Source organism: Melitaea cinxia, chromosome 21 (assembly GCF_905220565.1).
Source record: "Melitaea cinxia chromosome 21, ilMelCinx1.1, whole genome shotgun sequence".
NCBI classification, from domain to species: Eukaryota; Metazoa; Arthropoda; class Insecta; order Lepidoptera; family Nymphalidae; genus Melitaea; species Melitaea cinxia.
The window spans coordinates 4,842,836-4,860,106 of record NC_059414.1 but is presented as its reverse complement, the minus strand read 5'-3'; the positions used below and the strand labels follow the sequence as shown (position 1 = coordinate 4,860,106).

At 42.5% G+C, this 17,271-nt stretch overlaps 1 protein-coding gene across 1 annotated transcript in view; it reads left to right on the top strand.

Moving 5' to 3' along the window:
• Positions 1-15,932, top strand: part of LOC123664251 (trithorax group protein osa) — a 76,162-nt gene extending 60,230 nt beyond the window's left edge. The window contains exons 7-17 of the mRNA XM_045598845.1: positions 824-865; positions 2,316-2,504; positions 3,867-4,083; positions 4,836-4,952; positions 6,230-6,304; positions 7,201-7,288; positions 7,718-8,036; positions 9,012-9,089; positions 10,630-10,869; positions 13,254-13,319; positions 13,706-15,932. Coding sequence (XP_045454801.1) covers positions 824-865; positions 2,316-2,504; positions 3,867-4,083; positions 4,836-4,952; positions 6,230-6,304; positions 7,201-7,288; positions 7,718-8,036; positions 9,012-9,089; positions 10,630-10,869; positions 13,254-13,319; positions 13,706-15,607 — 3,333 coding nt within the window. The 3' untranslated portion in view covers positions 15,608-15,932. The remainder of the gene's footprint in view (positions 1-823; positions 866-2,315; positions 2,505-3,866; positions 4,084-4,835; positions 4,953-6,229; positions 6,305-7,200; positions 7,289-7,717; positions 8,037-9,011; positions 9,090-10,629; positions 10,870-13,253; positions 13,320-13,705) is intronic.
• Positions 15,933-17,271: the final 1,339 nt, after the last annotated feature.

Here is a 17,271-nt window from a genome sequence, read left to right as displayed (position 1 = left end):
CCGCACCACACACTCCACACCGCACCACACACTCCACACCGCACTACACACGCCACACACTCCACACCTACCACGACACTACCAACAGACTTGTTCGCGTCATTTCGTCTTTACTATCAGAAGTTATAAAACACAGTCGTCGGATTTATTCAAAGGCAGATGCCGCTTGAACGGATGACGTCATAGGCCACGAACTTGGAAAATTAGGAAAATAATATTTTAAGGTAATTTTTCCATAAAAATTACCTTAAAATATTGGTATGATGCTGAACTGATACAGAGTAAATTAAAAAACAAAATGTATATAAAATACATGCCTCTTTAATACCAACATTTGGAGCTTTAATGTCGAATATGAATATAATAGAAGTCACGAACGTCATAAGTCAAAGTTTGTAGAGGAGACAACAATTTCGACTTTATATATTTTGTTTAAATATCATTGTAAAATATTTCGATAAAAACTAACAATTATATCAGTGTTGATAAAAATTGTTCCTGTCTGTGTAAATATGTGTAAGCCTGAAAACCCTCACGGATTGTATAGCAAACAAGTCTGTTGTATGTAAATGTACAAATTGTAAATTTTTTGTATAATTTTAAGACAATCTGGTTAAACACGTAGAATGTTGGTTACAATCCCCCAATCACCCACCACACTAAATTAATTTTAACAGTTCTTATATGTAATTGTCAATAATAACATGTGCACATCTTATTTTCAATGACGACACTGTCCCCCTAATGATTGCCGTAACTTTACCTCCCTAGTTATGCTAACAATATGTCTAGACGAAGCATTGCATTGTGTCGTATATTTCAGGTATTTAACAGTCACATAGCGCCGGAGTCCTACAGATCAAAGGTTTATATCCATGTTAAAGCTCACTAAGCATGTGTAGTGCTCAAAACCGCGTGAATGCATGGCGACATAATTATATTTACGATTTACGTATACCATGCATTCATAATGCCCCGTAGACGACTGATCGGACCTTATCTGGAATGTTGTGCGAAATTAATCAAAATTATTTTTTCGCTTGAGCTTTAAAAACTACAATCTGTTGTGCTTCCAGCTATACTCTTCCTATTGGTGTTGGTTTTTTTCTTCCATTCAATTGATAATTTTAATACAGTTCCGGTTAAACTAAAAAGTCTTGTCTGTAGCTATTGTAGTTTGATTTTGTAATTTACAAAAAATTGTGTACTGGTTCAAGGTGATTTATGCGTATTTATTTGGTATGAGTATGGTAGATTTACAGTATTATTATTTCACAGTTCTATTATTATAATATTTTTATTTTCTTCTTTATCTAAATATATTGATAATGTAGCATGCCTGGTTTAGAAAAATAACATTCAATAATCAGATCATTATATTGCCTGCCTCTAATATGCCACGACGTGCCAAACTAATAATTTAATAAACTTTTGCTTATTATAAATAAGTTATCAGTTTTAAAGATGTGTATGTACATTACGTTTCATTTCATTGTGCACGAAATAAAATAATATACTAATACTGCTTTGTAACTAAGCAAAGTGAGAGCGACCATGGGCTATGAATATTCGCAACACCAAAAGATCGCAAGGGATCTTTAGTATTTTATGCAGTTGCTAAGGTGTGATGAAACATCAAAGATGGGTATTTATTATTTAATGGGATGGAATTTGATTCGGAGCTTTCATGATACTGCTAATAAAATAAAATAAAATACTTTTGTAAAACGACTGATTGAAATGATTTTGTTATGATTTCGGAGCACTATAATATTATTAATATTTAAATTGTTACATGTGTACAAATTACTGTATTAGAGTTCTGATCTTTATGACGATGCTCAAAGTTACAAGATTTGCTAAGATTCACATAAGTAGCTCATATAATATACCCGATCAATACTCACTTGGTATCAAAATGGAACTCTCGCTCCCATATTGCACGAATATAATGGCTGAGTTGCTGTACCAGTCCACAGATGCTTCAAGTCATATCTACGTTGGTGCTGTGTGTGCGTAAAGTTTTAATCGATACAGTAACTGCATATGTTTGTGGTAATAATTGATAGTTTCAGTATTGCATTTGGTAATTTCCTGGATTCATTTAATTTAAAAAAGAGCAATATCTCTGTACCAAAGGATCAAGTTTTTAATTTATATACAGTACTCGCATAACAAAGCGGTCCGAATAAGCGTCTATAACCAAACCAGTATAATACGCACACATAGTGGCTCGTGGAGACGAATCGAACTGTCTGTGCCGATTGTCGACGTTGGCTCAGCCGCCGGGTGTATGATGAGTTGTGTTGCGCCAGAAGTCGGACTCGCTGGGCAAGTTGTACGAGATGGACGACGCGCCCGAGCGGCGCGGCTGGGTGGAGCGCCTGCTGGCCTTCATGGAGGAGCGCCGCACGCCCATCGCCGCCTGCCCCACCATCTCCAAGCAGCCGCTCGACCTCTACCGCCTCTACCTGCTCGTGCGCGACCGCGGCGGCTTCGTCGAGGTGAGTCGTAGTCTCTTACCTTCATGGAGGAGCGCCGCACGCCCATCGCCGCCTGCCCCACCATCTCCAAGCAGCCGCTCGACCTCTACCGCCTCTACCTGCTCGTGCGCGACCGCGGCGGCTTCGTCGAGGTGAGTCGTAGTCTCTTACCTTCATGGAGGAGCGCCGCACGCCCATCGCCGCCTGCCCCACCATCTCCAAGCAGCCGCTCGACCTCTACCGCCTCTACCTGCTCGTGCGCGACCGCGGCGGCTTCGTCGAGGTGAGTCGTAGTCTCTTACCTTCATGGAGGAGCGCCGCACGCCCATCGCCGCCTGCCCCACCATCTCCAAGCAGCCGCTCGACCTCTACCGCCTCTACCTGCTCGTGCGCGACCGCGGCGGCTTCGTCGAGGTGAGTCGTAGTCTCTTACCTTCATGGAGGAGCGCCGCACGCCCATCGCCGCCTGCCCCACCATCTCCAAGCAGCCGCTCGACCTCTACCGCCTCTACCTGCTCGTGCGCGACCGCGGCGGCTTCGTCGAGGTGAGTCGTAGTCTCTTACCTTCATGGAGGAGCGCCGCACGCCCATCGCCGCCTGCCCCACCATCTCCAAGCAGCCGCTCGACCTCTACCGCCTCTACCTGCTCGTGCGCGACCGCGGCGGCTTCGTCGAGGTGAGTCGTAGTCTCTTACCTTCATGGAGGAGCGCCGCACGCCCATCGCCGCCTGCCCCACCATCTCCAAGCAGCCGCTCGACCTCTACCGCCTCTACCTGCTCGTGCGCGACCGCGGCGACTTCGTCGAGGTGGGTCGTAGTCTCTTATGACTTATTAAATCAGTATAAATAAAACGAATGAAAGAAAGTGGTCCAACTTTAACTCGATTGGAAAAAGTAAAAAATTTAACGTTTTAAAAAGAAGTTAAAGTATTTCCAGACAGATTCATTTCCTAGATCTAATTATATTTGTGTGTGGTTGCAAACATTCGTAACTTTCAACCCAACTTAAGTGCGGTATTAAAACTTCACATCGTACTTGTGCAAGTAAAACTAATAGACCTGAAGTCGGATTTATGTTAGTGCATGTCGGTGCTATGCGAATAGCCGCCATAAACTGGCCGGCATTTTAACGATAGTTAATAAATTTTTATCATTAGAACGTTCGTCGAGAACGCATCGACTGCACGAACATTGTTTTGTACTAATAGTACGTCGATCAGTAGACCGCTGACCGTCGATCGTAGCGCACGTTTTCTTACAAAGTTAATATCGTAAAAATCATGGTGGGATTATCAGTCGTTAATAGTACAAGTTATAGTCGTTTTACATCTAATATTTCTTACCTCAATCGTGTCGTAAATGTATAATTATTTGTCTTTCAAGGTGACGAAAAATAAAACGTGGAAAGATATTGCGGGTTTGCTCGGCATCGGCGCGTCGTCTTCGGCGGCTTACACGCTGAGGAAGCACTACACGAAGAACCTGCTGGCGTACGAGTGCCACTTCGACCGCGGGGGCATCGACCCGCAGCCCATCATCAACCAGGTCGAGGCGTCCACTAAGAAGAAGGGTGGCAAGGCTAACAGCACGGCGAGTGCAGGTGATTTATCATTATTTTTTAAAGTAAAATAGTATTTAAAATTGCCAATTGTTATGTCATTACGTCAACTATAATAAGGTAAGAAAATGTTGTTACTTTATTTGTACACCTTGATTTAGTATCAAAAATTTATTTTGTTCTTAGAAAGCATATCTAATGAACACACACAATGGTAGAACTTAAGTTATCAAATTACGCTACTGAAGTAACCGACCGTAACATCAACTATTTTGTCGGCCGCTTTATAATATTGTATATATAAGTATATTAAGCACTTGCGGTATTCAGTCATCGGTACTTAACTAAGAGTGAGGTTCAAGGATCTAAAATCGTCTCCTGCACTAACAATCAAATGATTGTGTTATTTTTTAAAAGGTACTAACCGTCGAAGAATGTACCTTTTTTTCTATAATCGGCAAACAAAGCGTACGGCTCACCTGATGGTAAGCAATTACCGTAGTTTATAGACTCCTGAAGACGACCAGAAGCATCGCAAGTGCGTTGCCGACGCAATGCCTAATCCCCCCAGGAGCTTCGGTCACCTTACTCACCAACATGAACACAATACTGCTTGAAAACAGTATTATTTAGCTGTGGTCTTCTGTAAGGTACTAACAAAGTCGGACTGCTCCATATTTTTTGGGCAGGAAATTCCTGCTGTGCCCTACCGTCAGTTATACATATATACCTCAACATTAAACCCTATATCCCTGTGACGAACGGGGCGGTGTACAGCAAGCGCGCTGTTGCAGGCTCGTCCAACGCGGCGGAGCAGTTCGGCGGCGGCGGCGCGGGGCAGGGCGGCGCGCCCATGGACGGCTACCCCGCGCACTACGCGCCCTACCCGCCGCAGCCCGCGCAGCCGCAGGGTACGCGCACACGCACACACGCACACACAATGCTCTCCGTACTGCTTCACTGCACGAATCATAACTACCTCGGGCATATCTATAGCTTGGCAAAACCGAGTATACATGTGGCAATACTAAGGTACTACTCAATTGCTAGTAAATTCTGTGCCAACAGTGCGATCATACTAGTTTGAACTGATATATTGAAATACAAAAATTCATTAAAAACAAATAAAACGTGTTGTTGGATTTCCATTAATAATGTAAATTGTAATACACAGATACCTCACACCTGTTTCGCAGAGGGGTAGGCAGGGAATGATAATGTACCACCTATCTGATTAAGACTTTTAATTAACAATAAATAATATAAATGTGTCGCAACACAACTGTATCATCTACCACCTACAAATTACTACAGTATTAAATGCTACAAAGTTTTATTTCACTTACTTCATTTACTACAAGTTAAAATAAATTAAACCTCAAGAAAAAACCTCAAATTGAAATTACAACATACTCATAATTATATTGTTTCGTTTTTTACCAATTTGATGGATATGTAAATATTCTTCTTTTTCTTAAATAATCCCAACCTCGAATCATTAGTGTTTAGTTTAACCGATTGCACGGAAAATTTGTCTACGCTGTAAATAAGCGCTACATAGATATAGTGTTAGAAAAGCGCTTCGTGGTTCCCGGAGAACAACGCTCGGAGCTTGTTTTTATTTATGCGGTCTGAACTAACCCTTGACGATTAAGTTTTACTAGCTAAATAATTAGAACAGGATAGACTAATTTTCTACTTGCCATATATATGTCTTTATACATATGTGTGTTCGTTAAAATGTAGTTCTAACATAAGGATCGTCATAGCTGTATTGAATTAGTCTGTGTTGTTCTTATGACAATAGCTAACAAATCATTTGGCTTTAGTTTGCTTGTCACTATCTCCTTACTAATTATGCACCATCATAATTCAACCAGCTTAGAGATCGCCATTGAATAAATATATATAGAATACATAATATATAATTATATAATATCATAGAATCAATAATTATATCATAATTTTTTTTAATTCATGTAGGGTTAAGTAAGTTATTTCGTGGCGAGATTTAATCTGTGAATTTAAAATATATTAAGGAAATCCACTGACGAAGTTATTGCATGCTTAAATTCAATTATTATAACGTCATACATTTAATTAAATAATTCCGAAACATGCAAGTTAAGTAGTGTCAGTAGATTTCCACGAAGCACGTAACGGGTGGTATAACCTCGTGTGGTTGTAGGCGGCGGGCCGGGCGGCGACAACCTCGCCGCCTCCAACCCGTTCGACGAGCCGCCGGGGCCGAGGCGACCCCCAGGTACTAAACCCCCAACCCTTAACCTTTACTCCACACCCGACCCCGACACACCCTCAAACTAACTTAAAATCCAACCCCCCACGAACTTAACCATTGCCAAACTGCTTCCTAATCTTTTCGTTTAAATAGCAATTTGAGCTGAATGAAATAAAAGATCTTTTTAGGTCGATACATTTCTAGACTTGCAAAACGAATATAGAATTTACAGTAATTTTTTTAGTTCTAATATAAACTAATATAAACTAATAATGCGATATAAACAATAGAGGTTTGGTTCATTCTCAAAATAAAGTATCGATTTAAAGAATTGCTTTTATCAATAATGAATGCTTAATCTTCCATGCCTAATGTATTTTTTTGAAATAAAACTTTTCAATTGGATATAAAAATTTGTAAATCTTCAGTATATCGATGTGAACAGTTTAGTGGAATTTTTCTAAATATGTCAAAATGCATATTAAATAAGTTTTATTTCAGAACAGAAATAGTTGAATAATAAGGTTGTAAGTCAGAATTCTTAAATATATGAGATATAATGTTTTACTAGTTTCTCAATAGACGTGAGAAATTTCTCTTTTGAATTTGTGTAGTGATTTAATAGTACTTATGTCATACGCTTTGTAATGGTTCGTATTAATAATTATAGAAATAGGTTTGGCTTCTCAGCTTTTGTGAATTTGCTACAGCTTGATTAGTCTACTAACGCTGTGTCTGTTTGACTAACTGCTTGAATAGCTGATAGAGGTAATAAATAATAGTGATGGTTTTTGTACATTGTATTTGTCGTTCTGATCATTATAAAATATTGTTTTATGTATTTTACTTACTAATAACATAATATTCAGTACACGTGATTTAAACAAAATATAAGTAATTTAATAATTTTTTATTTACAGGCTATCAGCAAGGTTACGGGTATGAATATGGATCTCCTTATCCGTCGAATAGGCCTGTTTACCCGCCCTACGGTCCCGATGGTGATAGGTATATAGACGTTACATACCAAAAGATAATTTTTTTTTATTCAGTCTGTGTCTTAATGTTATGGTTTTGAGATTAATGAGCATGCAGCAAACGTGACATTTGTAGTATACTACCAGATACCGCAAGCGCAATGAATGATAATTTAGTGAGGTATTTTTTTATACGATCAGGGCAGCATACAAGCGTACCGATCACCTCGTTACCGTAGCCTATAGATGCAAACCAGAAGATATCGGCAACGCGCTTTGCGATTGCACTTGCACTTCCGGTGTGTGCTGCCAGGACCGCCGGTCGCCTCACTCACTACAGAAACACAAGACTACTTTAAAGAAGTATTATTTAGTTGTGACCTTCGTTAAGATCGAGCTGCATTCAGTTACAGTACGTGGGCCTGTTTATCAAACGGAGTGTTCCTCAACTCGTTTCCAGGGGCTACGGGTCGGGCGGCGAGTACCGGTACGGCGGCTACGGCGGCGGGTACCGCGCGGGCGCGCCGGCGGGCGGCGCGGCGGCGGCGCAGCCCGCGCCCGCGCAGCCCGCCGCGCCGCCGCCCGCGCAGCCGCCGCACCCGCCGCACCCGCCGCACCCCGCGCACCCGCCGCACCCCGCGCACCCCGCGCACCCGGCGCAGCCCTACCCCGACTACTACCGCCCGCCGCACCCGCACCCGCACCCGCCGCACCCGCAGCACCCGCCGCACCCGCCGCACCCACCGCATCCGCCGCATTCGCCGCAACAGCCACACGAGGTGCGTATCTGACTACTTACTGCTGCGGCGTGAGTTGCGACTGTAGTACGTTCGTGTCGATTGTGTGCGTGAACTCGACTATACTCTTAAGATTTGTTTAACTATCATCAAAATTAGTATATAATTGTCAAGATTCTATTTACATGGAAAATATCGCATCTTTAGAATGTTCTTGACACGACTCAAAAAACGGTGTAACTATTATTTTAAATTAATTTTTAATCTAACGTCTTCAATGAAAAATTCATTTTGATTCTGTTTTTGTGTGCATAATTTTAGTAATTTTTTTATAATCTAAAGTTGCGATAGATAAAAAATGTTCTTGATTATAATTAAAGAACTAGATGTGCTTATAGATATCGTAATTGTAATAATAAAATAATATCATTCGACAACTAGTTAAGTAGATAGAGATATCGAGACACATTTAGTATAAGCATGGTTAGCAAGTAAGGAACAAATTACTAGTTTCTTTATTATTAATATTAAATATAATATTATTGACTTCTAAATTTTTGTTAGATTTACTGATCTTTTGTTATGAAAATTTATTTAACAACATTTTGTGCTTCCTAAATAAACTGTTATAAAATTGTAGAATAAATTGTATACAGATTTAAAAAACAATCTTTGTATTGTTGCTGACGGAAATCTGGTTAGGGAATAATAAGTTATGAAAATACATTGCAATGCTTAACATTAGACAAAGTTTAATTTATTAGAAAAGACTGATAAACTCCAGGGGCCTTTCATTGATTTAATTAGGTACTTTTACAATAGTCTGTTTGTTTGTTTTTATCTTGGAAATAGAAATATCGAGGCTTACTAGATTCTGTTAAAAATCCCCCTCTTTTCATAAAACCAAGTTAAAGTTAGACGTCATAGCCCTAATGGCACGACGCACGGGAGTAGTAGTTAGGAGCGTCGCCTAGCGAGCGCGTGTGCGCGCCAGTCTGACGGAGTGTGTTGCCGTAGATGTCCGGAGGCGCGCTCATGAGCTCGCAGCTCGCGCGCCAGCTCGTGGCGCCGCTGCCGTCGCCCGTCCGCCCCTACGTACGGACGCCCCGTTTGTACCACGCACTCAACACCGCTTCCCATATTGGCGACCGGGCACGCCTCACGAGCCGCCGTCGTTGGGCACTTACCACCCCCACCCGTAGACCCGTCCCCCGTAGTCTGTCTAGTCTAGTCACCCTATATTAGCGACGACTGATCTGACACTGATGTGACATTTTGATACATTTTCTTTTTGTTGACGAAATGATTTGTCTGGCTTGTAAGTAATTTCTTCCAGCCACCTGCACCCCTTTTAGAAAATTTTAAATTTGACCTTCCGTTTGTCAATACTCAAGTTGTACGATCGGATTTTTGACACCCTCTCACACTAATGTAAGATCAATGTCTCCGGTAAATCCCAATGATGACGTGGTGATGATGTCCTTTGTAATTTTCGATTCGATATCTTCGTGTCGAGGGTTACATTGGACTGTGAAGGTGGAACTCATCCGTGGTTTTGGCTTCATTTAATTATATTTTTTTATAAATAATACCACTCGCTTAACGAAATTTCAAGCTGTCACAATTAATTTTCTTCAGTTTTCGTTTTACTAAATTTTGGCTTGCGGTGTGATTAATTGGCTTCTTGATTCTCAAAAACGTAACGTTTCGGACCAAAACCCGACTCAAAATTTAACAAACAATAAGAACATGGAAGTTAAGGTTTAGAGTGTGTGGTGGTGGCTTTACGTGAAAAAAAGTTGTCACTGATTCATTTGCATGCTTTCACAGTTATCATGTAAGCTTAGCTATAAGTGGACCATCGACGTTTTAGCTTTGTAAAGAGCGATGTTTTAACTCATCTTAACTGAGCCAACGAAAGTATTCTATGAAATGGTCTAGTTGAGATGTGTTTAGAACATTTACGGTTAATCATCATTATGATCATATTTGGGCTCATGGCTAGTGTAATCAGAGTTACACAAATCACGAAGGCTGGGAAATTAGTTTTTAATTCGGTTACTATAAATTTTTTAAGTTGTTCTAACAATGGTTTTAAAAACTAATTTCAGCATCCTTTTACTATAATATGGCAAAAATATAGAAGTTGCTCCGCTAAGGTTGAGTTTTAAAAAACTAGTATTTTTCTGGAAAACAAGAAAGTTTATATCTAATTTGAATGGACAACATTAGGTAATCAAACAGTGTGAGTACTTTATCGAAACTTTTACTAACTGCGCTAAAATGTCGTATTTATTCTATGGCATTATTGCGATTCTGTCAAAAGACCTTTGTACTCAAAAGGCGTAACTTTACGACGTTTTAGAGCAACGGCTAACGGCTGGTGCATATAAACTATTTATTAATTTTACTAGCAGAGATATACAATTATAACATAAACTTAATATGTCGACTTTTTCCTTGTAGGAAATAAGATCATATGAATTGTGTGAAAATACTACCGTAAGATTGACAGTTTATAAACACCTGCCTTACAGTACGCACTTTGTTTATCGAAGGCACTATTACAAAGCGAGCAGCGCCTTAGCGGGGCACGGTGTGTGAAGTATAAATGATATGCATATACAACGGACAGTACGCGAAGGGAGGAGCGGCGGCCGGAGCGGCGGCGGGCGCCCCGCGGCGGCACCCGGACTTCGCGAAGGCGGAGGGCGGGTACGCGGGCGGCGCGCGCTTCGCGGGCAGCGCGTGGGCGGGCAGCTTCCCGCGCTCGCCGGCGCCGGCGTGGCGCGCGCCCGGCCCGCCGCACCACGCGCCCGCCTGGCACGCGCACCCGCACGCGCACGCGCACCCGCACCAGCCCTACCACCCGCCGGTACCCACCCTCTACTCGTTACTATCCGTAGCACACACCACACACACACGCACACACGGCCTCCTGTTCCTAAGGTAAGCGACGTATAAATATGAATGTACATCCAGACTCGAGCAGAAATCGAACCCACAACCCTCGGAGCATAAAGCGGTACGACTACGAACTACGCCAACGGGCTAGTCACATCCAACTAACATGTACTGTACAGTACGGGAACTGGGAAACTAGTTCTGACATCAGCAAATTAAGTGGAGCTAAGGATAGGAGAAAAACATTTGAAAAGTAACGACTCTCTTTGTAAAATGGGAAGTTATTAGTTTATAGTTTACGTCAATCTATTAGTGCGTTATACTACTTTGGTTGGTTCAACTAAACTTTATGTGACTGGCGAATTATCTATTACATAAAAAAAAAATAATAATAATAATAAAACTTACGGGAATGTTTGAAATTGGTTAAGTTTTCGGTTTTAATATCTGAACAGTTAACTATACTTGAATATTAGTCTTAAGAGCCATTTCAAAATATTTATTTATTTAACATTTTAACAGCATAACAAATGAAATATAAAAATAAAATTTGCATCAGCTGCAACAGGCGGCCTTATCGCTAATACAGCGATCTCTTCCAGGCAACCTTTGGGCAGAGGACTAAATAAGAAGTGTGGGATGGGGCGCAAAAATGTTATGTAACATACATATGAACATAGTCACAAACGTACATGTACACCAAATACATTTACTTACATATACATAATACTTACTTACATATACATACACATACACATACATACACAAATACATATATATCAATAATAGTAAAAAAAAACCTGATAAATTTTAAATGACAGACAAAACATCATAGCATAAAGTACTCATTGAAATAAAATTGCTTGACATACATTAAGACGATAAATACATTTCTTTTGTGAGTTTTTTAAATGTCTCTAATGTTTGAGCATTCTTTATAGACAGTGGCAATGAGTTCCAAAGACGACAAGCTTCCACAGTAAAAGATTTAGAATAAAAGGATGTAGAATGTGGATAATTAATAATTTAATTACAAAATAATAATTGTGTTTGCAGGCAAACGAAGAAAAACCGACTTCAATTATATCGACAAGTAATACAACGTAGGTAGACGTAAAAATAGTCAAGTAAATACGCATTATCAAAGATTACTCCAAAAGTTGTAATCAGTTCTCGATGTTTAAATGTAACCACATGATAAACATCGGCTTTCGATTAAATTAAAAATCATCAAAATCGTTACACTTATATAGCATACTTGAAATTTTTAATAAATTATGTAAAAAATATTTTATAACATAGTTATTAATTTTTATTAAACATTAGAAAAAGTTCAAGATGGTTTTCTGGTTGTCACACTATACCAAGTAGCACAAAGATCGCACGGCTAGTACGACTCGCGCGATGCGACCAAATTTACCAAAACTTGCATAGCGAGAAATTGTGAAATGGCTCTTAATTTTAAGTATCATATTGAAATCTGACCTAATTCAAAATCGAGTTAAAATATATAACCATACCCTACCATTTTATCTCACAATGTTTGAATGAATATCACTAAATTAACACTAATTAAAACCATATTTTAATAAAGGTTAAGTTACTATTTAAATCGTATTTATTTTTAAGAGAGAAATATAGCAACGCTTAGTTTTCACTTTTTCATATTTTGATTTTCAATTTTAAAGTATCACATTGTATCGTTTAAATTCTGGAATATTACTATATTTTAAATATTTTGATAGTACTGAACCGTCATTAGTATTGTGATAATTTTTTCATTTTACAGAGGAATAAAATTATTGTAAGAAAATTAATGACATCGCTGTTGTATTGTACATTTTTAGTGATATTGATTCGGATGTTCATCAGTGACATATCATCAAAACGCACGCTTTTGCTATTTCATTCATTTCAATAATAATAAAAAAGAACATAAATTTTTGTAAATGGAAAATTCACTTTTGAGAAACTTTTAATGGATCTAAGTATTTTTGAAAATACTCGATGTGTGTAGTTGTAGATCAAACAAAGATCAAGAACTTCTGTTCTTGTTAGCGAAACAATATATTTAGGTCGTCATGTTACCGCGTTAAATAAGTAGTATACAGTAAACGGGGTACACATTGGATGATTCTGCGTGACTGACCGCGATTAATATTTTGAAACTGCCTATATTTCGACGTCGTAGCATGCACCACGGTCGCTATGCCTGAGTATCATCAGAAGAAATATCGGAAGTTTCTAAATATTAATCGTGGTAAGTCCCGTAGAACCGAAGTATTCATAGTGACCGTGAAAGTTTGACAACTTATATGTAAACGGGGTAGTAACGCGCGCTATTGGGTGTTGTAGACGGCGGGAGGCGCGGCGTGGGGCCCGCGGCCGCCGCAGGAACTGCCGCCCGCCGCGCACTCGCCCGTGAGTTCACTCGCACTCATCTCACTCGCATACAGCCTCCACACGCTTGCACACATCTCATTTACACTTATCTTATTCATTTTTGTCTCACTCTCATTCGCACGCAATTCACACGCACCGGCATTCCGCGTTAGCCAATACACTCACGTTGTATCTTCAATGTTTCTTTGACAAAAACTTATTCTTTAAAAAATAAGTTGTAGTTAATTTTTCAAGGTGTATTTAGTAGAAACGGTTAGTTAATTAAATGTCAATAAAGTTTAACCGTTAGTAATGCATTCATATTAGGTTTGTAATATTTAAAAAAAAAAAAGTAAGATTTTTCCGTCTATTCCGTTCTAGCCGTCCATTTAGATTTCTAAAGATGATATTTTTCATTTCCTCAGGGTGCAACGTCTGCCGTCGGTCAAATAAAAAGAGAATTGACGTTCCCCGCGGAGTGTGTAGAAGCGACCGTACCTTCCGCAGAAAAGCGGCGTCGTCTTACGAAGGCCGACGTGGCGCCGGTGGACGCGTGGCGCATCATGATGGCGCTCAAGTCGGGACTGCTCGCCGAGACCTGCTGGGCGCTCGATATCCTGAATATACTCCTCTTCGACGACAACTGCATAGGCTATTTCGGGCTCCAGCATATGCCCGGAATGCTCGATCTGCTGCTGGAACACTTTCACAAGAGCTTGACGGACGTGTTTGACGCTCCTGCGACCGAAAGCGAGCCGTGGTACGCGCCGCCCACTAGTCCGGAACCTGCGGCTAAGACGCGGCGGAGAGAGGAACCGCCGGATCCCGGCGACCGAGTGCGCCTACTCTCCTGCGAAAACTACACGCTCGAGTCGCGGCGGCGCCTGCCCGTAACTCTCGCAGCCCGCCCCGACGAAGATCTGTTCGCACCCGAGGATCCCGAGCCCGACCGAGATGTCGGGGACGTACTCGAGCCCTGGCAGCTGGGCGGTGAGTCGGACGGCGGCGCGCACGTCATGCCGTGCTTCCGCGGTGAGTTCGTGCACCTGCCCTTCGTGCGCGTGCTGGACGGCGCGCGCGCGCCCTCGCCGCCCGCCGCGCCCGCGCCCGCCGCCTCGCCGCGCCCGGAGCCCGCGCCCGAGCCCGAGCCGCGGGAGCCCTCCGCCGAGCCCGAGGGCGACAACCTCGAGGCTGAACCGATGGATCTCGAGCCCGAGCGTCGGCCCTCGTTGCAAGTCCGCGACCCCGCCGGCGTCCTCAAGCGCCGCCGGCTCGAAGACTACGAGGACGAGTGCTACACGCGGGACGAGCCGAGTCTCAACCTCGTCAACGAGTCGCGGGACGCCCTCGCCAAGCGGTGTATAGCCCTCTCGAACATTTTGCGAGGCCTCACCTTCGTGCCCGGGAACGAGGCTGAGTTCTCGAGGTCGGGGGCCTTCCTCGCGCTCGCCGGCAAGCTGCTGCTGCTGCACCACGAGCACGCACCCCGCGCGGCGCGCGCCCGCGCCTACGAACGCGCCGCGCGCGACGAGGTGGACGTCGACGCGTGCTGCTCCAGCCTGCGCGGCGAGGGCGAGTGGTGGTGGGACGCGCTGGCGCAGCTGCGCGAGGACGCGCTCGTGTGCTGCGCCAACATCGCCGGCAGCGTGGAGCTGGCGGGGCAGCCGGAGGCCGTGGCGCGCCCGCTGCTGGACGGCCTGCTGCACTGGAGCGTGTGCCCGGCCGCCGTGGCGGGCGACGCGCCGCCCGCGGCCGCGCCCGGCTCGCCGCTGTCGCCGCGCCGGCTCGCGCTCGAGGCGCTGTGCAAGCTGTGCGTGACGGACGCCAACGTGGACCTGGTGCTGGCGACGCCGCCGCGCGGGCGCATCGCGGCGCTGTGCGCGGGGCTGGCGCGCGACCTGTGCCGGCCCGAGCGGCCGGTGGTGCGCGAGTTCGCCGTGAACCTGCTGCACTACCTGGCGGGCGCGGGCGGCGCGGCGGCGCGCGAGGTGGCGCTGCACGCGCCGGCCGTGGCGCAGCTCGTGGCGTTCATCGAGCGCGCCGAGCAGACGGCGCTGGGCGTGGCCAACCAGCACGGCGTGGCGGCGCTGCGCGACAACCCGGACGCCATGGGCACGTCGCTGGACATGCTGCGGCGCGCGGCCGCCACGCTGCTGCGCCTGGCCGAGCACGCGGAGAACCGGCCGCTCATCCGCCGCCACGAGCGCCGCCTGCTCTCGCTCGTCATGAGCCAGATCCTGGACCAGAAGGTGGCGCACGAGCTGGCGGACGTGCTGTTCCACTGCAGCCAGCAGCGGCCCGACGAGCCGCGCCCGGGGGACGACTGAAGTGCCGCGGACTTGTTGTGACGTGTTGTGACGTGACCCGTGACGCTGTGACTCGTGATCGTGATCGTGACTCGTGACGCGGCCCGCGCCGGACTACCGCTGGGTACGTGTACATATAGTGATTTGGCGCGCGCCGCGTTCGCGCCGCCCGGCGCTCGGTCGTCGGGCGTTAGGCTGTACAATCTGAATTTTGTTATTTATGTCCATGATGATTTATTTACAAGAATGTCAATGTGCTACAATCGATTTCTATTGTTCGATTGAAAAACAGATGTATTATAACTCGTAATTTTGATTTTTATAATAAAATGGGACTTCGAATCTATTATTGGTTTTATGATGGAGATTGAATACCGAGTACCTTAGCGCCTTGACTATAAGAGAGTAGTGAATAGTGAGGAGCTTATGTGGGCTATAAGTTTTAATTAAGTTTAATGTGAATTATTACAATAATCTATAATATATTGAAATTGAATCTGATTTCATTATTTTCTTTTCTAATTGGCATTTAACATTCCATAAACCTTGGTTCCAAATTACCAAATTTTTATTTTTATATTTTACACGGTAACGAATTAATAAATAATATAAAACTGCAATATTTATTGCAAAATAAGATGTTCGCAATTTTTATTCCATTTTTTTTTTGTCTTGATGTGTTTTAATGGCCACAGCACTGTATCAAATTTAAAATAAAGACCCTATAGACAAGTTATGAGCAATTGATATTGTGACACTCACTAGCTGACTAGGCAAACGTTGTCTTGCCGCTAAACGCTATTTAAAAATAGGGGTTGGTGGTAGAAGGGTGAAAATTTAGGTTTGTATGTATTTTTCAACGCCAAATCATAATAAAATAAAAAATAAATAATTTATCTAAAAATTAAAAACAAAAATTAGTGGTGGACTACCCTGAACATTTAGGGGGATGAAAAATAGATGTTGTTTGATTCTCAGACCTACCCAATATGCACACAAAATTTCATGAGAATCGTTCAAACCGTTTCGGAGGAGATTAACTATAAACACCGCGACACGAGAATTTTGTATATTAGATTATCATTTCATATTTAAAAATACCTTAACCTACCTCTGTAGATTTTGTTTATACAATCAATACTAGTACTATAGATATGAAAGATTTATTTTTTGTTCATTTGTAATTTGGTCAGCTTAAAAGCTACTGCACCGTTAAAATTCTTTCACCACAAGTATACTATGCCATCACTGAGTGATATAGACTATATTTTAACGAGATAAAACGGAATAACCAAATACTACGCGGGTGAATCTGTGTGAATCCGTGTGGAAAATTATTATATATATATACATACATGACTATAGTGATAATTATTATAACACCTATGTAAAAAACTAGTGTTACAATATGAAATTGTCCAAGTATGGCGCTAAAATATAATAGCTGTATTCTTTTTAATTTACCATAGTGTCGCCTGTTAAAAAAAAATAAGAGAAATTAAATTTCTAACACGACAAACAAAAAAAAACTATAATTGAATAAAAGGATGATGAAATCAAAAATAAAACATTGAAATTAATTGATTACAAAGTATGCACGCTCTTTTAGTTTAAATAAGATTACAAATTCTTAATATTAAAATTAGGAACAAAAACTTGTCTAAATTTTTAACAAATAAAACTTA